Source organism: Rhineura floridana, chromosome 17 (genome assembly GCF_030035675.1).
Source record: "Rhineura floridana isolate rRhiFlo1 chromosome 17, rRhiFlo1.hap2, whole genome shotgun sequence".
In the NCBI taxonomy this organism is placed as follows: domain Eukaryota; kingdom Metazoa; phylum Chordata; class Lepidosauria; order Squamata; family Rhineuridae; genus Rhineura; species Rhineura floridana.
The window spans coordinates 13,647,319-13,672,211 of NC_084496.1; the positions used below are offsets into that span (position 1 = coordinate 13,647,319).

Genomic DNA, 24,893 nt, shown 5'->3' on the forward strand with positions numbered 1-24,893 from the left:
GAAGCAAGCCTGGCTTCAAAATATAATGTAATATATAGCAGTCATTTAAAATGCCTTTGTAGTTATCATACAAAATAATTCTGTTAAATGTGTGTGTGTGTGTTTTATAAAAAGCAATTAGTTTTGAGTCTTGTTTATACGTTCCTCATCTGAGTCTGTAATTGCATCCTCTCTCAAACAGCTGCTGCTAACAGTGTTGTCCTTAACCGACTTGGTAGTTAAGGCATGCTTGAACTATGGACTCTCCGGGTACCTATAGTGCTCCATTATGTAAAAGTCCTCACATGGCTGGGGTGGAGGTGGGGGGGTTGGCTGTTGCCAAATGGGAGAGAACTGTGTGCTCTCTCGCTCTCTCATTTTCCCTCTCTTGAATTTCTGCACAGGCTTGATGTTTTTGAGGAGGGAACGGTACGGCCGCAGAATAATAAGTGACAGCCTCTGCTTCCATTCAGTTGAACTGGAACTTCTGTTGCTTCTGCTTAATTCTGTGACCGAAAGGCGTTCAGAATGCAAAGCCCCACCCCATATCGGATCGTTTTGCCCCATTTTGCTTGTCTTGGATGAGGCCAGCCCTTGTTCATTTGTCAGGCAAGGCGTGTAAGCAAAAGTACCTTCTCAGACGACGCTTCTGGATCCAAGGCACCTGATGGCCCTCAAACGTGGGTCAGTCACAAAGTGAAGATTGGTGGTGTGACTTGCTGGTGTGTGGTGAGGTAGCCAGTGTGGTGCGGCAGTCAGAGTCTTGGATTAGGACCAGGGAGACCAGGGTTCTAATTCCCGCTCAGCAGAAGCTCATTGGGTGATCTTTGGCTATGCCACTGCCTCTCAGCCTAACCCTACCTCACAGTGTTGTTGTGAGGATAAAATTGTGACAGGAAGAACCGTTTTTGTACACCACCTTAAGCTCTTTGGAGAAAAGGTGGGATACAAATCTAATAAATAAATAAAATAAATATGGCCACAGGAAACTTGCCTGTTGAGTCCAGTTTTGTCGGCTTGGATTGAGTGGCTCTCCAAGGTTTCATGCGGTTCTCTCCATCCTACCCCCAGCCCTCCTACCTATCCTTTAACTTGCTCTTTCCCACATTGGGCTACTTTGGGAGGAAAGGTGGAAGAGAAACGTAATGAGTAACAAGAACTGAAGATGCCAGGGAATTGAACCGCCCAGTTGTGAACTGCCCAGAGAGCTTCGGCTATGGGGCAGTATATAAATGTAATAAACGAAAAACAAACAAACAAATAAATAAATGTTCTGCTTGCAAATGTTGTGCTCCACACCTCTGTACACAAAACTGTGTAACTTCTTCCGTGAGATGCACTGATGGTCACCAACCTAGGCAACTTGAGAACACCAGAAGAGCCCTGCTGATCAGGCCAACGGCCCATTTAGTCCAGCATCCTGTTCTTACAGTGGCCAGCCGGATGCTTAGGGGAAGCCTGCAATCAGGACCTGAACACAACAGGCACTCTCCCCTCCTGCTGTTCCCAGCAACTGGTATTCAGAAGCACATTGCCTTTGACAGTGGAGGTAGAGCACAGCCATCGTGGCTAGTGGCCATTGAACGTCTTATCCTCCGTGCATTAACTAATCCATCCTTTCCCAACTTTTGGTTCCCCAGATGTTGCTGAGCTACAGTTCCCCTAATTCCTGACCATTGGCCATGCTGGCTGGGGCTGACGGGAGTTGTAGTCCAGCAACATCTAGGGGCCCAAAGGTTGGGAAAGGCTGGTCTAATCTTCTTTTAAAGCTGTCCAAGTTGGTGGGCATGTCTGCCTGTTGTGGGAGTGAATTCCATAGCTTAACTACGTGCTGAGTGAAGAAATCCTTTCTTTTGTCTTGCCTGAATCTTCCGACATCCAGCTTCATTGGCTGTCCACAAGTTCTAGTGTCATGAGATGGAGAAATTTCCATGCCGTGCATAATTTTAGAGACTTCTGGCATGTCACCCCTTACTTTCCCCTAAGTTAAAGGGAATTAGGCAAGCTTGTGGAGGATGGCTGTTTGCTAATCGTGATTTCTGTGTGCTTTCTCCAGGATCAGAGGCATTATGCCAGTGAATACCAGTAGGCTGGGATCAACAGGAAGAGAGAGCCATTGCAGTCATGTTCCTCCTTTGGGGCTCCCCGGAGGCTTCTGATTGGGCACTGTGGGAAACAGAATGCTAGACTAGGTAGGCCTTTGGCTTGATCCTGCAGGGCTCTTCCTATACTCTTAGTGACAGTCCCTCTGCAATTTGTGTCCTGAACGGATAACACGCGTTCCTAAATGGTGGGCCCCCAACTGAAATATTAAGAGAATCTTGTTTTTGAAATACCATGAAGGACCAGTTTATCCTTAACGACAACATTGTGAGGTATGCTAGGCCGCGAGAGTAAGTGAGGAGTTGGCCCAAGGCCATCTGGTGAGTTTCATAGCTAAGTGGGAATTTAAACCTAGATCTAAGGCTGCTGCAGTCCTAGCTCCCAGCCCAGAGCAACAGTGGAGCAGCGGAACATAGGACGCTGCCTTACACCGAATCATTGGTCCATCTAGCTCAGTATTGTCTACACTGACTGGCAGTGGCTTTCCAGAGTTTCAGGCAGAACTCTTTCCCATCCCTAGCTGGAGATGCCAGGGAGTGAACCTGGGACCTTCTGCATGCAAGGCAGCCTCTCTACCGCTGAGCCACAGCCCTTTCCCAAAGCCACTGCTACATTGGTATCCCTGCCACTAGGCCAGGGCAAGGCAGAAAGTGTGTGTGTGAGTGTGGGGGGGAGGCACAGGAGAACTGCCAGTTTGGTGCATCAGAGAAATCTAGATCCGGCTCGAGGATCCAGTGGAACCGTAGCTGACCAAGTGCAACCCCCTCCCCCAAAACACCGGTTTCAGGGATTTATGTTACCTAATGTTGGCAGGGATACCACTGGCAGAAGTCCTGCCCCTCCTTTTGGCGGGCCCAGTGGGGCCTCCACAGAGAAGAACCACCACAGTATCTTAGTCCCTCCAATGTGGCAGACTGGAGTTTAGGACTGTTCTGGAAATCAAGCACGCTAAGTGCGGCATGGCACTGGCGCTCCAGTTGTACTCTGTTTTGAATTTTTGTTCTTCTTATTTTGCTCTTGGCTTTTGCTGTGAACTGCTTTGGTATTCTTGAAATGAAAGGCCGTCTCTGTTGTCTTACGGCACCGACTGAAGACCTTTCTCTTTCAACAAGCCATTTAAGTAGAGACCTGCTTTGTTTTTAAGTTTTTTAAAGGTGTTTTGTTTTTATGACATTTTTTAAGATGCTTTGTTTTTATGGTGTTTTATAGATGTTGGTGTTTTGGCATTTGTTTGCCTCCTTCGGCTCCTTGCAGCGGTGCAAGGTTGAGCCAAAACGGACAAATTTGAACGTATATGGTTTTCTTTCATTCAGTTTATTAATGGTCATGATCAACAGCGCCATCCTCCTTGTTTGAAAGGATGATGAATCAGGAAGGGTGGGATATAAATTTAAATTCTAATAATCCCAGTTCTAATAATTCTAATTCTTCTAATCTAATAATTCTAATTCCGATCGATTCTAATAATTCTAATTTTAATTCTAATTCTAATTATTCTAATTCTAATAATTCTAATACATTTTTATTTGGCTACTTTATTATCATTTTTCCCTTCCTACTCTTGAGGGTTTTTTTTAGGATAGATAACTATCTCTGTAGGATATAAATAGTGTTCAGCAGTGAGAATCACACTTGAAATTCTTACTATGCGGTAAAAGCAACATACAAAGCTCTTATTCCCCTTCAGAAAAGGCAAAATTTAAGCAGACAGCAAATTCTAAAAATTGAATATTATGCAGCTGTTCTTTCTGCAGTCATACTGGTTTTATCTTGGATACATGGGTAGCGAAGGAAGGCTTGGAGCAGTTTGTCTCTGTGAATGTTGTACGTTGATGACATAACATGCTTGAAGCCTGTAGTGCCTGTTAGCTTCTGAAGTCCACCTTTTCTCTGCCTGCATCTTTGACAAGCCCTTGGGAGAAAACATGAATAAATATTGTGAACTAAGCACAGGAATGGTAGTTGTCACACAGTAATCCTATGCATGTTTGCTCAGGACTAAATCCTGTGCAACGGTGCAAGGTTGAGCCAAAACGGACAAATTTGAACGTATATGGTTTTCTTTCATTCAGTTTATTAATGGTCATGATCAACAGCGCCATCCTCCTTGTTTGAAAGGATGATGAATCAGCTTTCACGCTTTTCTGTTGTTAAAGTCTTCCATGACTGGATTTATTCCTTTCCAGGCCTTCTGCTTGTTTTTTTGTGTGTGTGTGTTTTATAAAATGTTTTTTTTTTTAAAGAAAGGAACTAAATCCCATTTTTATTCCCATGTAAGTAAGTAGGGTCCTGTTGTACTTATTCTTTGTAAAGAGCTCCATATACATCAGAAGTGGGGAACTGAGGGCCACATTCCCATATGAGCAACCTTCCCTGCTTGCAAAGCTCACTTTACGCCCCTGATAGTTCCTTTGTAACAGTGCCTGTTAGGCCTCATCTTGAGTACGGCATTCAGTTCTGGACACCACACTTTAAGAAGGATGCAAGCAAACTGGAACTGGTTCAGAGGATGAATAGGGCACTGGACACAAAGTGCTATGAGGAGAGACGGAAAGAACTGGGCATGTTTAGCCTGGAGAAGAGAAGACTTAGGAGAGATACAATAGCACTCTTCAAGTACTTAAAAGGTTGTCATACAGAGGAGGGCCAGGATCTCTTCTCGATCATTCCAGAGTGCAGGACACGGAATAATGGGCTCAAGTTGTAGGAAGCCAGATTTCAACTGAACATCAGGAAAAACTTCCTGTTATAGCGTTACAACAATGGAAGCAATGAACTAAGGAGGTGGTGGGCTCTCCAACACTGGAGGCCTTCAAGAGGTAGCTGGACAGCCACCTGTCAGGTATGCTTTAATTTGGATTCTTGCCTTGAGCAGGGGGTTGGACTCAATGGCTTTATAGGCCCCTTCTAAATCTATGATTCTAAGACATCAGATGTGGGGCAGGTGGATGTGGTTTGTGGTGAGTGGCCTGGTGGGTTAAATTGGGACCCGTACTGGGCCAAATTAGACCCACTGGCCAAAGGTTCTCCACCACTAATCTGCCTCTCTCTTACAAGATATCCATCAAAAAGGTTGTCCAGATGACCTCTGAAATGATCATATTCTAATGGACACTGGGCTGTTGTATTCATATCCTTAAGGTGTTCCCATAGGCATTGGATTCGCCGCTGTGAGGACAGAATGCCTTAGATGCCTTCAGATAGGCGTTTGGCCTGATCCTGCACAGCTCTTCTTATGGGTGTTTTTTCTCCCTTTTATTTTTTGTACTCTGGAGTGCCATTTCCCCCAGAACTGTATGAATTAAAACATTGCTTATTTAATCCAGAAACATAACAAGGAAGTGGGTTCTTAGTTTAATCTTCTTTTTGCCTTGTTTTATCAGATAATTTTACTCCTGAAAACGTTGTTGATACTGCCAAAGAAACCTGCTTGAACTGGTTCTTCAAGGTTGCTTCCATCCGAGAACTCATTCCCCGATTGTATCCTTTTTCCAAATGAAGGCGATGAAAATGTTATCTGGTTTATGCTTGAATTTCTTTAAAAAAAAATATCACAAAGCTGTCTTAGGTTTTTCCACGCTGGGAAAAAAAAGTAGAATCAAATGACCTCTTGTAGGCATCATCCAGGGTACAAACAGAGTTCACACCTGAGTGTTGAAATGGAGACTGGATTTTACCTACAGCTAAGACTTTTTTTAAGTAGGTTTTTTAAAAAAAAGAAAAGTAGTTTTCCTTTCAATAAGAAAATCATTTTTATTGAAAATCTTGTAAATTACATATGTTATGGTCAGTGAACTAGTGGGCTCTCAAACTGTGATCTGTAAGCTTCATTCACATGAGTCAGCAGCTGAGTGAGCACATCAGTAAGATTCTGTATTATGGGGAAAGATATCAAACTGAGGTATGGAGTTACAACTTCGCCAGCTTTCATTCACTGCCTACCCAACACCCCTAGAACAGGTGTGGGGAACCTTTGGCCCTGCAGATGTGGCTGAAGTACAATTCCTGTTAGCCCCAGCCAGCATGGCCAATGGCCGGGAATGATGGGAGTTGTAGTTCAGCTACATCCGGAGGGCCAAAGGTTCCCCACACACCTGGAGGGTCAGCGCATGTCATTGCATTAGTCTGACTGACAGAACAAAGAGAGTAACATTGGTGAGATAGATGTAGATTATTCAGAATTCCCTTGCAGATTAAAAAAACCCACTAGGATTATTAACCAAAGAGAATGAACATAGAAGCATCAAATGTTGGTTGCAACTCCTAAGACTTCCTCTTCCTAGCTGGTATAACAGTCAATAGATAATATTGTATGTGTAGTAGAGAATCAATGGGTAACTTGGGGTTTAGATGAAACAAAGGTTGACAGTATCATGAGATGTAATGGCAAATCCCCACCTGTGAAGAGGAGGAATTCAGAAGCTTGCACTTCTATGTTTAATTCACAGCTTGCGCTGTCATCCAATCCTGTGGTTAGTCCTAATTATGGTTTGTTGAAACAAGCCATCTTCAAACCATAGTTTTAAGAAGCAGGTTTGCTGAAACAAATCATAATTAAGATTAACCACTGTTGAGGGTTCAGATATAACACTAAACCACAGTTCATTCACAGCGGAATCAAAACTTCCAATCTCTTCCTTGTAGTCACACCAGAGGAGGAAGCACGAGAGTCCAAGGCACTCTGCAGCTTGTCTACATAATGCTAAACCATGGTTAAACTTTAGTGTTACATCAGAGCAGGGTCTCTGTGCCTTGGAGAAATGTTTTTACTAGCCAAGGGACATACTGTTTTCTTTTACAACAATGATTTTGTTATTTTGCAGTTTTTTCTCCCTGACATTTTATTACAGTTATGTGGAAGCAGCGATACTGAAGTGCAACAAATTTCTTTCCAAAACGTAAGGCTGATAATATTGGGTAAATGGGGTGTGTATGGAAATTAAACATGTGAATTCTGCCCAGAGATTTCTCTAGCATATCCCAGTAACTTGATTTAATTGTGCTGATGGTGTCTTTTGAATAGTATGTTAAGTACAGAGAAAAAAGGATGTCTGGGATGTAAAGAGTACTTGAGATGTGTCCAAGGGCTTGGACGTGCCTAGAGAGAGTTATGACTCTCTTCCCCCTTTGAACGCTGAATGTCTAAGCCATATCACAAGTGGACATGTGCTGTTTACATGTCTGAAGAAAGAATTCAGAGAAGACTTCATTACTTTTAATGCTACATTGCTTCATGTGGTTTTATGATAGCTTACTGCTTTGTATTTTTTAAAAAATGATCGGATCCAGCTGAAATGATAGTTTGCTTTGTTGTTTATTATGGTATATTTTCTTAGGCTGTGTATTGTAGTTTTCTGCAGTGATCTCTGGCTGATTGTAGGTGCTAAGTAAATGCATCAATAAAATTTTACTGTCCTTTTTTGCCAAGTGCTTAATGCTATCCTTGGTCAGCTGCAAGTATACGCCTTGGATAAATGACAGCCTTTTAAGTTGTCAAGGGATGAAATGGTAGTTGAGTGTGAAGTTAAATCATAAAAAGCTAGTTTCTCAAATCATTTTTACAGAGGAATTTCTGAATGTCTCCCACGCCTGACTTCCATAATCCGAGGGATTGGAGATCCTTTGGTTGCCGTCTATGCTAGAGCATATCTCTGCAGAGTAAGAGTTTGTTCTTTTAAAATGTCATTTTATTGGCTCTACAAAAAATGACCAAACTAGTTTGTTTAGTTATTAAAATATTTATAAACTGCCTTTCGGGGCAAATGCTCTTACAAGGTAGCATACAAAGTAATTATACAATAAGTGTGACAGTACAGAACAAATCATCAGGGTGTATCCAACTGAATTCTGCTCAGAGTAGACCCATTGAAATGAATGGGCTTAAATGACATGCCAATTAATTTCAATGGGTCTGCTCTGAGTAGAACTCAGTTGGAGGAGTAAAACTTCATTAAGGCACAACAATTAAGAAAAGGCAGATTTGAAATAAATAATATTACTACTACTATTATTGTTGTTGTTAATGATGATGATGATAATAATAATTCAATTTATATCCTGCCCTTCCTGCTGAAGAGAGGAAGTTTTTGAGAGTCCTTTTTAAATTGCCTGTGATGGAACCATTCATACCTTCTGGGGGAGGCTATTCCATAAATACAGGGTCGCCATTGAAAGGCCCTGTCCCCAATACCAAGCAGCCTAATATCTCTTATTGACAGACCACAGAGGGCCTCAGAGGCTGATCTTAGAGCTCAAGCGGGCCCATTGCAGAATTTCTCCAGACCAAGAAGTGGCTAGGCTACTTACAGTTTTCTGTAGACTAGTAATCAGCCCATTTCCTAATTCTAGGAGATAATAAACTGGCTATATATTGTATTCTTCAGCTGTCTTCTCTTATAATGCAGCTGCCTTGCATCATCTAATTGCTCCCTTATCTAATGCTCATCTATTTTCCCTGTATTTGCTTGTCGTATGCCTTTTTAAAAAGTGAATCTATTTTCCTTTAAAAGACTTGCTAAGGGCATATAAATATACACGATTGCGTTTCATCTGAAGAAACATAGGGTGGTATTTAATGTTAGTACTACTCAAAGTAGACCCACTGAAGTTAATAGACATTACAACTTAAGTTCATTTTATTGGGTCTGCTCCTACTCAGACTCAATCCCAGTAGATAATATGGGACTGGCATTGAATACAACCCATAAAATAGATTTAATAATTGTGGTTCTTTGAACATAGGTTGGGATGGAAGTAGCTCCTCATCTGAAAGAGAGCCTGAACAAGAACTTCTTTGACTTCCTTCTAACTTTTAAACAAGTAAGAGATGCTGTGAACTATGTTACTGAGAGGGGTGTGTGTGAATGTGTGTGTTTGTTTTGATCAGCTAGCCCAGGGGTGAGAAACTGGATCTGGCAGGCTAGATCCTTCCTCTTCCTCCTTCCTTGGTGGTCTAACTAAGACAGGTACACAGGGTTGTCCACCTGTCAGTCACCTGACATCATTGTGAGATCAGGTGCCAACTTAAAAGGAGTTCGCTGAGCCCCTTTGAAGGCCAGCTATAGCTCACTCTCAAAGGGGATGGCTCTTAGTGCCAAACCTCTGAGGGCAGTGGGATTACCAAGAGGGTCCCCTCTGCTAATCCTAGGCTGCAGGGCCTTCTGGGACAAAACTGTTTATGGTGCAGATAAGACTACTGGGGAGAGGCAAAAATCAGGTGTCCCAACTTGCACAAGGAGAAACGCTTTCCATTAAAGCAAACCCATCATTGGATGCAACTCTTGACGTTTGCCTGAAACAGCGTTTTGACTTCATAATGAATGCATCATACTGTTTTTCCAAGAGACCAATATTCCCCCACCCCCCAATCGTAATTTATCTTTGATGCTTTCAACAGATTCATGGGGATACAGTTCAGAATCAGCTGGTGGTGCAGTGCGTAGAGATCCCATCGTATCTAACTCTTTATTCTCCTGCAATAGATTGGATTCTACAATGCATCTCTTACCGGGCTGCAGAGGTAAAGGACTCTCTTTCACCATGGAAAGGTTTTAATGTTTAACCAGAACAAAAGCCTAGTATTGCACTTGAATTTTGTATAAATGGAAAACCCTTTGAGGTTTTTTTACTGAATGGTTAAGAGGTTGCTTCTTCTATGTTAAGGATGTGAAGCTGAATCACTGAATCATTAAAGTGTCCAGGTTCCGTAGGTGGTATTATTAACAGGTAGAGCGCTGTAAGTATGTATCGATCTAGCTTGTTCTGTGCTTAAAGCTCTCTACCATCTACCAACCATTCAGGTACAGAAAATGTTTTTTAAAAAAGATTCTCACTCCAAGGCTGTTGTAATCAGAAAGATCAATATGTGTGAAATTGAAATGTGGCTCAAGAGTCGCATAATTTTATAGAATTGTTTCAAAGACAAGAGGTTCTTGAAGACTCTCTGTCACTGTAAAGCATTTATCATTAAAAAGCAACTGGAGGCTCAATGTGAATTTTGCATGTGAGTGCAAGGTAAGTGCCAACTTTTATCATCAAGGCTATAAACGTTAAGGAAAATTTGCAGCTTATTTTATTTATTTATTTAATTACGCTTTTAAACCGCCCTATAGCAACGAGCTCTCAGGGCGGTGTACAGCAAGATAAAACCACATTTAAGCTTCAGAGTTCTAATGCGCTTTTAACATTCTTGAGGATTAATTGCGCCAAAAGGAGCTGGGCACACAATTGCACACCTTTCTCCTTTGGACAGCAGAATTAAAAATGAGAGTAAACTGCTGAAACCAAGTGCATCTTGAATGTATAAATGTAGTAAGAATATCTGCTTTAAACCAGGCTGTATATCAGGGGTGCAGATCCTGTTGCACCCCTCCCATCTACCTCCCATCATCCCCAACCATTGGCCATGTTGGCTGGGGCCAGTGGGAGTTGAAGTCCAGCAACGCCTGGAGGTTCAAAGGTTCCTCATCCCTCCTGTATAGGGTGGCTTCTCAGTAGCTAGATCTGGCAAAAGAAGATCATTCATTGATTCACAGTCAAAGAGCCTGATGATGATTACATAGACCACAGACTTTGTACTGAGCCTGAAGCATGTTTAAGCAAGCTTAGTGACCCTTCCTGTGCCATTCCTTCCTTTGTTCAGTAAGACTCGAATGAACGGAAAGTAGACTATGAGTAATATTGCTTAAAACCACTACCTTTGGAGATGTTCACCCCTGTCTCCACTGAGTTTATGCTTGCACAGCTGCTATGGGCTAGGACCTGGGAGATCAGGGTTCAAATCCTCACTCAGCTGTGAAGCTCAGTCACCAGCTCTTAGCCTAACCTACTTCACAGGATTGTTGTGAGGATAAAATGGAAAGGGGAGAACCATGTATACCACTTGGAGCTCCTTGGAGGAACGGTGGTATATAAAGGTAAATCATTACGATGACAATAATGCATTATTTTATATATTATTTTACATTATTATTGTTTTATTTTATTATTATATTAAATTTTTTTCCTGCCCTTCTTCCCAGAAGGAGCCCAGGGCAGCAAACAAGTAAGAAAATACTAAAAACACCTTAAAAAACATAACATCTTAAAAATGTAAAAACATCTTAAAAAGCACTTCCAAAACACACAGACTGGATAAGGTCTGTACTTAAAAAGCTTGTTGAAAGAGGAACATCTTCAGTAGGCACCAAAAAGATGACAGAGATGGTGCCTGTCTAATATTTAAGGGGAGGGAATTCCAAAGGGTCGGTGTCATTATGCTAAAGGTCCACTTCCTGATGAGATGGTATCTGCAGGAGGCCCCCACTTGCAGAGCGTATTGATCGACTGGGTGTAAAAGGGGCAAGATGATCTTTAAGGTACCAGATCTTTAAGCACGGCCTTCCTCACAGTCTGAATCTTCAGATGTTGCTGGGCTCCCATCTCCCATCAGCTCCAGCTAGCTTGGCCAATGGTCAGGGTTGATTGGAGTTCCACAGCATTAGGAGGGCACCATGTTCAGAAAAGCACGTTGGGAACATGCCCACCTTTGGGGGAAAAAGAAAGGTGTTATGTTCTCATTGCCCTTCCCCACCCCCATCTCCAAATTATATGAGCCAAAGCGGTGCCAGTGGTCAGGAACCCTATGTTCTGTTGCGCTGTGTGTGATTTGTTTGTGCTTAATTTCGTTTAAAGCGACACCACAGCAGCAGAGTAACAGCAGATGTTGAAATGCGAGTGTGCCAGCGTGTGCGTGTGTTTGCCTAAGAGAGCAGGCTTGTACCCTGCATCAGCATCACTGAGACTGGAGACTTAGTAAAATAAGAAAAGCTACTTTATTTATAGAAATACATAGTAGATAGAAAAGCAAACCTAGTTCTAACTAACTAAGTTGGAGGCATAACGCCCAGGTGTAGGGATTAGCCTCATGGCTTGGAGAGAGCAGAGACAAAGGGATGTCTCCTCTCTCCAGGACAGTTGGAGGACAAAGGAAAGGGCAGAAGGAGGAGGGGCAGGTAAGCTTCCCTAAAGATGAGAAGGAAGTCAGTCAGAGCATCACAGGTAAAGGTAAACAAGCCTATCCATCTGGAGGACCCTAGCTCTGTTTTCCTTCTGGAGCACAAACAAAAGAACAAAACAGGAGTTGGTCTTGCCCCACTTCCAACATGCTCTTTGTTATCTTTTAAAACATTTTGTTTGCATTTGACCATGCTTGGCACCTAATTGTCACCCCTCAAGTTTTGGGGGTGATATATGCTTGTGGACTCTCCTTGCCCAATCCAAACAGTGGATTTGGAGAAAGGTCACATTCATATCATACATTTAAAGCACTCATATACCACTTTAGCAGTCATGGCGAATCCTGGGAACTGTAGGTTGTTAAGGGTACAGGGAATTGCAGCTCTGTGAGGTCAGCATCCTTACCAGATTATAATTCCCAGGATTCTTTAAACTATGACTGTTAAAATAGCATCAGAGCACTTTTAAATGTATGGCATGGATGTGACCTCATTAATCTCATTGATTTCAGAGGAAAGTGATGTGCTCACGATCAGGGCGTAAGTACCACCAGAAATAATCCAACATGCTAATAAGGGCATGTTTATTTGGGGAAGGGCCATAGCTCAGTGGTACAGCATCTGCTTTGTATGCAGAAGGTCCCAGGTTCAAATTCTGACATCTCCAGGTGTTACTGGGAATATCCCAAATCTGAAATCCTGCAGTGCTGCTGCCAGTCAGTGCAGACAGTGCTGGGCTAGATGGAACAGTGCTGTGCCTCTGTATAAGGGCAGCTTTCTGGGTTCAATTATTTCATTGCAGAACCGCAACTAAATAATCATAATGCATCATTCCTGATTTTTCTAGCTCAGAGTGCTTCCTGGAATAAACCAAGGGCACTTGTTGTTCTGCTTTTGATCCTGCCGGTGTTGTTCTTCACGCTATTTTCTCATCTTGGTCGTGCAAATGTCACTTCCTTTTATTTTTAAACTCTTATCAGCATAACATTATAACCTCAAAACAGTCTGGAGCAAGAGTTTAATTTCTAACAAGGCGACATCATGTGCCAACATTACAAAAAAACAAGCCCCTGGCAAGCCAGCCATATGGAAATACGAAATCTTCCTGATACCTAGCCTTTGCCCCTGTTTGTTCACCACATCTCCCCCACCCCTTTTAATCGGATGCTTTGCAAGAAATCTGTTGTCTTCTTCCCACTGCAAAAGAATGCTATTACGGCTGCTGGGATACTACCCTTTGGTTAAGTGAATAGGAAGGGGTGATTGATTTGATGTTCCCTGAATGGGAGCGAACAACTGGAAATCTCACTCCCCTGCCTTTTGGAAGGCAGATACCTTTTAGCTAATGGGAGCAGCAGAGTAACTACCTGTGGAAGAATGAAAGCTGTTTTTGAATAGCTCGTCAGTGCTGTGTCTTGGGAACATAGGAGACTGCCTTTTACCAGTCCAGATCAGTAGTAGTTGGTGCCCGTTGGGATTGGTGGGGCAGGAGAGAGGGAGACCAACAGTAGGTGGGGCCAGAGGCAATACTAGGCGGAGACAGAGCAATCGTGTGTGGAGCCAACCTATACTACTTCTGGCCCAGGGCTGGCTCCCTGTTTCTGGGGGTCCTTGGGCACAGGCTCTCAGTGGGCCCCTTGTTTTCCTCCTCACGCCACACTCCTCCTTCCTCTTGGCCCCACCCCTTTAAAGCAAAACAAATCTTGACCAATGTGAAAACCCTTTATTGTCATTCTGAACTTTTGAAATGAGGAGTGCCATTTCTTCAACACTGAATGGGTGCACCATTCCCACCCATCTAAAATTAATGGTTGGATCTTTCTGCTATAATCTCATTTCACACTTCCTTTTTTTTGGGGGGGGGGGGATAAAAATGTAACATTTTTACAGGTAAAAAAAAATTGTACAGGTTAAACACATACATATTTATTTATTTATTGTACTTATATACCGCCCCATAGCTGAAGCTCTCTGGGCGGTTTACAGTAACTAAAAACATTAAAACAAATATACAAATTTAAAAACGCATCTTCTAAAAACAATTTAAAACACAATTAAAAAATTTAAAACAATTTAAAACACATGCTAAAATGTCTGGGAGAAGAGGAAAGTCTTGACCTGGCGCCGAAAAGATAACAGTAAATAAATAATATTGAAGATTATAGCAATATCCATAAGCTGGGTCGGGCAATTGGGTTGGGTTGGGTTGGGCTGGAGCCAGTGTGGGCCCCATCTCCACTCCTGGGCCCTCAGCCAATGCCCCGCTTCGCCCACTGCTGGAGCTGGGCCTGTCGTGTCCCCATCCTCTTCTGAATTCTACAAGGGCAAAACTGAGACTAAGGACGAGGAAGCTGACAGCCAGGGCCACCCTCGTGAGCTGGTTTAAAATAAAAAGGCAGACGGGGGCTGGCTGAGGGCAGGCTGCGATTGATGGCGGGGTGCCCCATTTGCCTTAAAAGACCATACTCCACTGGATGAGATTATGGCTGCATTAGCATGTAGTTAAAGGTGGGTTTTGGGGTTTTGTTGTTGTTTTAAAGTATTTTTCACCCTGTGCTTCAGCCAAAATAGTCTCCCAAAGAGACTTATAACAGTCAGTGATGAGATGGCCCCTGTCTTCATGCTTACAATCTAAGACATGACACGAGCAAAAAGGATTGGATTGGGAAGTGGAAAAAAGAAAACTTGGGTACTACTATGTATTTGTGACCTAGTCAGGCCATTGGTCCATCTAGATAGGTGTTGTCTACACTGACTGGAAGCAGCTCTCCAGGGTTTCAGACTGGGGACATTCCCAGCCCTACCTGGAGATGCCAGGGGATTGAACCTGGACCTTCTGTAACACATGTAGGTTCCCTCTTCAGGCCTTCTTTCCAACCTTCAGAGATCTAGGCCGGCCTTTCCCAACCTTTGGGTCCCCAGAAGTTGTTGGACTACAACTCCCCTCAGCCTCAGCCAGCATGGCCAATGGTCAGGAACGATGGGAATTGTAGTCCAGCAACGTCTGGGGACCCAAATGTTGGGAAAGGTCTGTCTAGGGGATGGAGCCAGAGGAGGCAGGGACATTGATCTTGGGGGTGAGGCCAGCCTGCGCGGGTCTGCTTCCATTTCATGTGTTTTGGAACTGGTGAAGGATAACTTCACTATGGGGCTCGTACTGTTGTCATCTGATCTAACTTGGGGCAAATCTCCTTTCCTCCTGTTCAAAAGTGAAATGATTTGGAATCCAAGAGTCTCCCCAAAAGGAAATATTAGTGGTCTGCATCTCTTCCACTTTCTCGTTACATGGTCACCATTAGAGAAGTCCACGTTATTTAATATTACAGTAATGAATGCTTTGGTTGGGCACTTCAATTCTCATGAACTTCTGTTTGGCAGGTTCTACTGACCGAGATGATGGAAAGATGCAAGAAGCTAGGCAACAAGTAAGTAGCAGGCTTGCAAAGTTTGTTTTTGAAATCTGAAGGACCCTCATCCTTACATCTGCCAGAGTCCTCCTATGGCTGTATAGTAGGGCCTCACTCATACGGCAGGTTACGTTCCAGGCCCCCGCCGAAAAGCGAAAACCGCCTGAAAGTGGGGCCCTACTGTATTCCAGCCGCTGCTCTACAGCTGACAGCGATCAGCTGTAGTGTGTGATCAGCTGTAGCGCGGGGAGCTCCAGCCACCATGTTCCAGCTGACAGCAATCAGCTGTAGCATGGGGAGCTCCATCTGCTGCGTTGCAGCTGACAGTGATCAGGTGGAGCGCAGCGGCTGGAGCTCCCCGCAGTACAGCTGATCACCCCGCTGGCACCGCCATATTAGCAGAATGCCGAAAAGCGGGGCCCTATTGTATTCTGAGCCCAGTGGAGAGAGGGCGAAACCTGCTCTTTCTCCCACACTGAGGTCAACAGGGTAAATCAGCATATTCTTCCTCTCTCCCTTGTAAGGTAAATGCTGCCACTGACTCCTAAGGGGTGACGCGGGGGCAGACCTGCATTTGGGAAGAGTGTGGATATGAGCGTGTGTATCTTTTATTTATTATTTGATTTATATCCCACCCTTCCTCCCAGCAGGAGCCCGTATGTGTATATGACAAACCGACCACCAATTCTGTTGCTTGTTGGTCAGCCTCCACCAGCTGGGACCTTTTGAAGGACCTGCGTTTTGTGAACGTTATAAAGATGCCTTCTCGTTGTTCCATTTGTCTAGCCCAGTTGTTCCCACTCTGACTGGCAGCAGCTCTCCAAGGTTCCAAGAAGGCATCTTCCTCAGATCCCTTTAGGTGGAGGAATTGGAACCGAGACCTTCTGCATGCAAAGCGCATGACTTACCACTGGCTTATGCCCTTTAACTAGGCCCTGTGCAGAGTGTGCAAACACCCTTGGGTGTCTGTCTCAGTGCAAATTCTTACAAACAATGGGCTCTCTCTCCATGCACTCTACCTTTCCTAAGGGCAGCATGTAGTATGGTTGTGTGCCACCCCAACCTCCGAAGGGTGAGGGATCTCCAGGGGTCCCTGCGCTTGCCCAGGGTTTGGTTTCCTTGAAAGGAAGGTCAGCGGAGGCTGTGGTATCTTTATGAAATATGGTTTGTTTATTTACACACATTCCAACCTGAGCTTAGGATGGATGAGTTCAAAGCATCAGCAGCCCCATATCTTGCTTTTCCATCAGGCTTACAGGAGGCATCCTAAAGCTATGGTGCAGGGAGCCAGCCTCTCTGCGTGTCTCCAGTCCCCAGCCTTTCCTCAGGCTCATCTAAAAACACAAGCCTCTGTTAGGCCCCAGGAAGGGGGGGGGCTCTCTTGAAGAGTTTCAATAACAGTAGGATCTCCCTGGCACAGTTAACGGGCGCTTGATAGACCCATCAGCTCACTTGGCCACTCTGTTAGACTTACAAAGGGGACTCATCTGGCCAGCAGAGCAGGTTTCTCACCTCCAGGGGCAGGCTTCCAAACCAGAGGCTGGAAGGGAACTCGTAGAAATCAACCGTCTCAACCCCATAGTAGTATTTTAGCAAGGTTCAGGATTAAGGACATCGGAAGAGCCCTGCTGGGTCAGGCCAAAGGCCCATCTAGTCCAGCATCCTGTTCTCACAGTGCCGCCAAACAGATGCCGCTGTGGGAAGCCCGCAAGCAGGACCTGAGTGCAACAGCAGTCTCCCCACTTGTGATTCCCAGCAACTGGTATTCAGAGGCAGACTGCCTCCAACAGTGGATGTGGAATATAGCCATTGTGCCTTGTGGCCATCGATGGCCTTATCCTCCATGAATAGGTTTTTGCTTCCGTGGGGTGCGCATTTGACTCCTCTGCTCCTGGCATTCTGCTGGTAGGTTGAGACACTTTTTGCTCCACTGTGATTTCAGCTGCTTATACCTCAGTGAATTTTTCTGTCTTCAGTGCCACAAGCATCTCTGTTTGTCCATCTACATATTGATGCATTGTGCCAAAAAGTGGGGGAGGCCCTTTGAGAAGGGGTAGGAAAGAAGCCTGCTGGGGGCATTGCTAGGTATTTTTTAAAGGACTCGGGGCAGAGGCCCATGGCACAAATTTGCATGGAATTTGTATATGTTAATATATCTGCCGCTGTGAAATTAAGATGTGGGTCACGGTCCTTCGCAGTGTGCCTGTCGTCCTGGTGCAGTGGCAGATCCCACAGAAAAGGCAGCAAGGCAGGTCAGGAATTGCAGGACCATGGAGAGCTCCAAGTGAGGAACTTGCGGAGAGTGGACGGAGGCTTCTGAGCCTCTGCCATCTTCTAGGCTCCAACCCTTTGTGGATAACAGTCAGATTCTTAAAAGGCCTGAAGACAGGCACCTCCATTCCATAGCCTCCTGCTTGGTGCATACCCTGTGATGCTGAGCCAGTGGGGGGCATCTGGTCTCTCGGGCTCAAGGGTGGGCACCCATGAGGGTCCAGGCTCTGGCCCAACACACCCTGGTAGTACAGGAGGATCTTCTCGGGGCTCCTGTCTTGACAGCCTCATGTGCAGTGGTTAGGAACATAAGAAGCTGCCTTATACTGAATCAGAATATTGGTCCATTTAGCTCAGTATTTTCTACACTGATCGGCAGCAACTGTCCAGGGTTTCAGGTGGGAGTCTCTTCCAACCCTACTTGGAAATGCCGGGGACTGAACATTGGACCTTCTGCATGCAAGACAGATGCTCTACTGCTGAGCCCTTCTCCAGTTATGGTTAGATGCAGAGATATGGTTCCCTGATCTCCAGCAGCGGACTCGGAGCCCAGAATTTTGTCTGGCTGTCTAACTGGTGCCCCAGCAGCTTCCGACTTTGTGTCTGGATTGATACTGGATTCAGGGGTCATGGTAGCACCCAGCTGCCTGTAAGCAATTTTAAGAAAACAATGAACCCAAACACTACCCCCCCAAAAAAAAACAGAGGAGGAAAGGGGCTGGAGACCCAGGACCCACCGCCCATGAGCCAGCTTTAACTTCCCCTGGAAAAAAGCAAAAGCATCAGTGCACAATGGCATAAACTTTGTGTAAAAAGCAGCCAGCTTGGATCGTGAAGTGGAGAGAGGCAGGGCAATCCCTGGGAAGGAGGCAACAGAACAAGACTTATTGTGGAAATGTTTTTCTCCCTACATTTCCTGCATTTCTAGTGAGCTAGACATTTTTATGCAGGGCAAAATAAAACAGGATGTAGTGAATTCTGCACCCACGTGTGCAGTTATTAGCTTTGTACAGCAAGCCTGCTAGTCTGGATGCACCCTAATGTGACAGACAAAATTAAAGTTTTCTTTCGTTCTTTCTTTCTTGACTCTTGTCTTGATCTGGAAATATTTCTTCTAGCGCCTTGCTATTGAATTCAGTAATGTCCGCCTTCAGAGCCGAATTTATTGCTGCAAGATCTATGGATTTTATTGGCATGATTAAGGAGTGTGATGAATCTGGTTTCCCCAAGGTAAGGTTCCCACCTCCTCTCCTCTTGCATGCAACTTTTCAGCTTAGTCATTGTCATGCATTATAATGGGTTTGAAAATCACTGATGGGGAACTTGTGGTCCTGCAGATGTGGTTGAATTCCAGCACCCATCAGTGCCGACCAGCATGGCCGGGGATGAAGGGAGTCGTAGCATGTTAACATCTGGAATGCCACAGCTTCCTTGTCCCTGAACTAACAGGCACAGTTAAATGAACATGCTCATATTTTTACAGCATCTTCTCTTTCGCTCTCTGGGGCGGAACTTGGCCTTAGCTGACCCTCCGGAAGGTGATCGACTTCAAATATTAAATGAAGCCTGGAAAGTTATCACAAAGTTAAAGAGCCCACAGGTGGGTTATTGGTAGGAGAGGCGTTTGGCACAGATATTACTATGAACTGTTGTAATAAATATAATGCAAGTTCTGCATACTCCATTTTGGGAATATCGCCTAGCCCAGCTTAAAGATGCCAGAGACCTCTCTTGGCATGTCCTTCCAATATTTTGATCAATTCTTTTTAGAACACACCTGTATAAGCAGTGGTGGTGGCTGGTGGCTCCATGTCAGTGAGCCAGTGGAATCCGCTCCGGGTTTCAGTCCAAGCTCGGACAGCTCTTTGAAAGTTTGGACTAAACCCTGGAGAAGATTCCACTGGCCCACTGACATGGAGCCACTAGCCGCTACTACATATAAGAACTCCGCTTTAACTACATAAAATGTTTTTGTCATGTATGTAGCAAACCGGGTATGGTATCATTGGGGATCTGATTATAGCTGTGTGTTTAGGACAGGGTGCAGAGCAGCAAGTAAAAGCCCTCTAAGCATTGTCTGCAAGGTGATACACAACTTTGAAATATAACTTCCATGAATTGATTTCTAGGATTATATCAACTGTGCAGAAATCTGGGTGGAATATACCTGCAGACATTTCACGGTATGTTCAGATTTTTTAATGTATTTTTTTATAATATTTGTATTTCTTTCTGCTCCCTGCCCCCAGTATAAGGACAGTAGTTTATTGCATTTGATAATGCTGTAGAATAAATATATCATGGAACATTTGTGTTAGAAGGCATTTAGAATGGTCTCTACATCTTGTTCATGTGACATACCAGCCGTACCTTTGTTTTTTGGGAGCGCTTAAAGAGGGAATGAGACTTAGTGACATCCATCTGCTGTGTCCTGGTTTTCTTTTCTTTTTATTTGTTCTGTTCAAGCAGGTTCATATAGACATTTGACCAGTTTGGGACCCTTGTTGGTGACAAACACTTTCAACTTTGTAAGTTAGGCCTTAAGAGACCAAGAGAATATCTGAGTCAGTACTGAATCTGAGGTGGGCCGGAAAGGAATGCAGATCAGCACGCATTTATTCAGGAATATCAAAACTACTGTCATGACTGTTCTTACAATCAGTGTGATGCATACTGGCCTGAGCGGAATAAAGTTTCTCTCTGTGTAAACTGCCTTCAGTATTTAACAAACAGGAGGTTGTGATTTTTTTATTATGGTTTAGGATTAAAACTCAAATAGATGCTAGCTTATTGACCTTAAATAATAATAGTAATAATATCATCATCATCATCTCTGGATTCCAAAAGAATCCTGACACACTGACTGTGCAGGAATAAGGCTCTTAACTGCTTAGCTTTGTAACGTAATTGTCCTTGCTTGGTATGGTTGCTTGGTATGGTTTTGATAAGTTGAATTCATGACTGCTTTTCTGCTGCTGCTGCTGTCTGATGGCATTTAATTTGCACTCTGCAGAAGCGTGAGGTCAATACGGTTTTAGCAGATGTCATCAAGCACATGACGCCAGATCGGGCGTTTGAAGAGGCCTACCCCCAGGTAAAAATGAAGAGCACAGCCATAAAAACCCCTCAAGGATTTTGTTCATATTAAAATGTACAGCTGGAATTGTCTCCAATACTTGTCCTACTCAGAACAGACCCACTGAAGTTGTTGTACATTCACTGGGTCTACTCTGAGTAGGACTAGCATTTGATACCACCTTGGGTGTTTGAGGATTCAGACTGGCTTTTAATGCACATCAGTCAAAGCCATGTACCTGATTTAAAAAGTAAATGTGAGCTATGTAAGGCCAATGAGCTGGAAACATTGAACCGAGAGAGGCAAACGTAGAGGCAGATGGTCTTCAAATATTTTAAATAGTTGTCAGCAAGAAAAGATCATGCTTGATGAAGAATTGAATAATAAGCAGCAGGTTGTAGCCATCTTACTCAGAGTAGATCCATTGAAATGTAATGAACCCAAGTTAGTCATGTCCATTAATTTCAGTGGGTCTACTCTGAGTCGGCCAAACATTGGGTACAAGCCAGTGCGTTTAAATGAAAGGGGTTTTATGTTTTCTTTTTCTCTGTGTGTATAATCTTTTTGTTTATTTAATCAAAAACATATAATTCAATAACATGACAAATAGGGAAATAAAGGGGGGAAGCTAACATTGAATTAAAATTAAAATTAAGCATGAGAAAAAGTACAAATTCAGGTTGTTGCATTCACTATCCCTGGGAAGAAGAATAATTACTGGTATCGGAGGGTAATAACATGTCCTTTTTGTAAATATTTGTTTGTTTGTATCTGGATGTTGTCCTCAGGATCAACATTCTCACTGGATATTCTCACTTGAAATTGAAGGGTGACTAAGAATTCCAAATGGTGGCTAGCAGTATTTCACTGAAAGCATTTGAACCTTGTCATCGTTGATATATAAAATAATTTTTTTTGCCGTGTGGCTGAAAACGTACCTTTTTTTGTGGAAAGGGTTGGAGTTGACATCACGCTTGACGGCTTCCTTACAGTGCATGTCTTCTTTCCCCTGCTTCCTGCTCTTTAGCTCCAGTCAATAATTCAGAAAGTTATCACCTATTTCCATGACTTCGCCGTTCTATTTTCATTGGTAAGTTTCCACATGGCTGTAAGGATCATGAATTCCTTTCTTTCATGGCAACCATTCCGGAAGAATTTGAGGGTCGCTAGAAGACAGAGCAAAAGAACTGGAATTATGTGGAATTAGCTGATGAAGGTCTTTATGTCCTCCCCTGCAAGCAATAAATTTCCATTTTCTTCTGTAAATCCTGGGCCGCATTCACACCATATGTTTATTTCACGATTATTCAACTTTAAACAGTCCCTCAAAGAATCCTGGGAGGTGTAGTTTATGAAGGGTGCTGAGAGTTGTTAGGAGATCCCTTTTCTCCTCACAGAGCTACAGTTATCAGAATGGTTTAACAATCAGCCCCTCTTCCCAGAGAACTCTGGGAACTGTAGCTCTACAAGGGGAATAGGCGTCTCCTAACAACTCTCAGCACCCTCCACACACTGCACTTCCCAGGATTCTTTGGGGGAAGCCATGACTGTTCAAAGTGGAATAATAATGGAATAAATGCATGGTGTGAATGTGGTCCCACTCTTATCATGCAGTCATGGGAAAAGCCCAATGACCCTGGAATATAGGGCAAAAGTCCTGTAGGAAAGTAACGCCTGATCTAAACCGAGATTGATTTTTTTATATATCCTTCTCTTCAATCACCAGGCTCCTCAAAGCAGCTTATGACATCCTAAAACAGCAGTTTTAACTACTTCTTCCCATCGTCTTGTCCCTTGCCAAGGGTTATGGTTTCCACTGTTTCTCCCTGTCGTCTGACGATTCCCTTGCCATTTTGTATCTGGGAGATGGAGAGGTGTGCAGAGTCCAGAGAAAGGCCTGTGAGTGGAGGGGTGTCCTATTTGCCATCCTTTGGACCCTGTAGGAAACTCACCAAACCAAACACAGGGCCATAGGAAGCTGCCTTATACTGAGTCCACCATTGGTCCATCTCGCTCAGTATTGTCTGCACTGACTGGCAGCGGCTGTCCAGGATTTCAGGCAGGACTCTCCCACCTTTATCTGGAGTTGTCAGGGACTGAACCTCTGCATGCAAAACCCTGCTTAGAACTGGGTGTGTGGAGAGCAGCTGAATTGGGCACAGCTATGGGCAACCTTGGTGCCTTGCCCATCAAAACAAGTGTAGAGTGAGAGACTGGGGTCATGGTCAGCAGGTACCAGGAACCCCCTTTTTTTGCTAGATTTTGAGGGTGATCTGTGAGTTACTTTGAGCCCTGGGTGAGAGCCAGGTGGACGGGTGGAGTCCTAGGTGGAAAGAAAAGGGAATGCTATCTGTTATTTATTAATGACGTGTATTAACAGTTTTATCATGTAATTTGCAACATTTGTTATCCTTTTGTGTTTTTTGTACACTGCTCGGAGATATTTTTATATATTAAGTGGTATGGAAATGATCTAAACAGATATAAAGCTCACTAGTAGCATACTTGCCCGGCCTTCCAATGCACTATTCCCAACCATAGTTGCATGCCCCCAAAGATGAAGCAAGGCCATCTTCAGAACAGATGTGCTTTAGCTACACATACTTAAACTTGGTGGTATTTCCATTGTTTCTTGTTTTTTTTTAGGATAAATTCTTACCATTCTTAGATATGTTCCAGAAAGAGAGTGTGAGAGTGGAGGTTTGCAAGTGCATCATGGAGGCTTTTATTAAGTGAGTACAAAATATTCTGATGAAGTGCACCCTAGAGAATCTAGACCATCTATTGAAAGGTTGTTAAGGGCGACAGATTTATTATTTATTTATTATTTCAATTTATATACCGCCCTTAGCGAAATAGCTCTCAGGGCGGTGAACAAACAATTGGTCTGCAGTCCAGTTGGCATTGGAAAGATTTGTTGTTGTTGCAGGCACTAAGGACTAGTCCAAAAAGAGCATTTAAATGCATTATAATTCCTATTGATGTTTATATAAATAGCTTATTGTGAAACTGACTGCATTAGGGTAGTCTTGTTCTGCTAAAATATGCTTTGCAGTTAGACGTGCTGGATTCAACCCAGCAATGTATTTGACTGTGAGCGGAAGGGCAGATGGAAATGCAAGGACATGTGACCCGAATGCACATTTGCTGCAGAGCTGATGCTCTTGACAGTTGTAGAAGATTGTGTTATTTCCCCCCCCCATGGCTGTATGTGTTAAGCTTTATTGTGAAGCACAGACACTTCAGAGTTAGATCACATCCATACCATACATTTAAAGCACATTTTATGCACGTGGATTCCCCCAGATAATCCTGGGAACTGTAGTTTATCCCCCACAGAGCTACAATTCCCAGGACTCTTAACAAACTACAGACCTCGGGTTCTTTAAGCCGTGTGTGTTAAATGTATGGTGTGGATGTGACTCCACTGCTTCTTAAAAAAAAAAGCGTTGATGTGGTTTTTGCTTATAGAGTGTCACCAATGAAAGAAATCAGCTAAATTAATAAGGCTTTATATATTGATTTTTAAAGCTCTGCATAAATGTGTATACAACTAAAACAGTAGTTTTGAAGAAAAACCAAACTGCGAGTTTTTAGACGATGCATGCATATGTCGCAGCCTGCACCATCTTAAAAGAGACATTCCCCTGTCTGTGAAAATGAAAGGGGAATGCCTCTTTTAAGAGGGGGCCTGTTATCTGCAGGTTTGATCACTCCCTCTAATAGCGAACTCAGATAGTAAGTGCCAACAGAAATGGAGCCAAAACAGGGTAATTGAGAAACAAGAGAGAGAGGGATCCAGCATGCTCAGGAGAACCCCAAGGTTTGGAAAAGTGTGAAAACATAACGAACAAATGAAAATAAGAGACACCTTCTCCCCCCCTCGCGAACAGCCTAACAATAAGTGACAGTGGGAGGTGCAGAGGATGGCGACACAAGATCAGGCCTTTTCAGTGGTGGCTCTCCGTCCATGGAATTTTTTTTCCAGAGGGGTGTGCCTGGCACCATCACTATCGATCTTTAGACACCAGGTGAAGACATTCCTATTCATCCAGGCATTTT

At 43.7% G+C, this 24,893-nt stretch overlaps 1 protein-coding gene across 3 annotated transcripts in view; it reads left to right on the forward strand.

Moving 5' to 3' along the window:
* VPS35L (VPS35 endosomal protein sorting factor like) overlaps window positions 1-24,893 on the forward strand; it is a 97,464-nt gene that overhangs the window by 24,162 nt on the left and 48,409 nt on the right. For all 3 annotated transcript variants that reach the window (XR_009759415.1, XM_061599845.1, XM_061599844.1), the window contains exons 10-21: window positions 5,466-5,562; window positions 6,933-6,980; window positions 7,647-7,740; window positions 8,824-8,901; window positions 9,479-9,601; window positions 15,456-15,502; window positions 18,874-18,985; window positions 19,239-19,355; window positions 19,885-19,938; window positions 20,769-20,849; window positions 21,859-21,921; window positions 23,478-23,563. Coding sequence is in view for 2 of the 3 variants with exons in the window: in XM_061599845.1 (XP_061455829.1) it covers window positions 5,466-5,562; window positions 6,933-6,980; window positions 7,647-7,740; window positions 8,824-8,901; window positions 9,479-9,601; window positions 15,456-15,502; window positions 18,874-18,985; window positions 19,239-19,355; window positions 19,885-19,938; window positions 20,769-20,849; window positions 21,859-21,921; window positions 23,478-23,563 (1,000 nt within the window). In the remaining variant the exon portion in view is untranslated. The remainder of the gene's footprint in view (window positions 1-5,465; window positions 5,563-6,932; window positions 6,981-7,646; window positions 7,741-8,823; window positions 8,902-9,478; window positions 9,602-15,455; window positions 15,503-18,873; window positions 18,986-19,238; window positions 19,356-19,884; window positions 19,939-20,768; window positions 20,850-21,858; window positions 21,922-23,477; window positions 23,564-24,893) is intronic.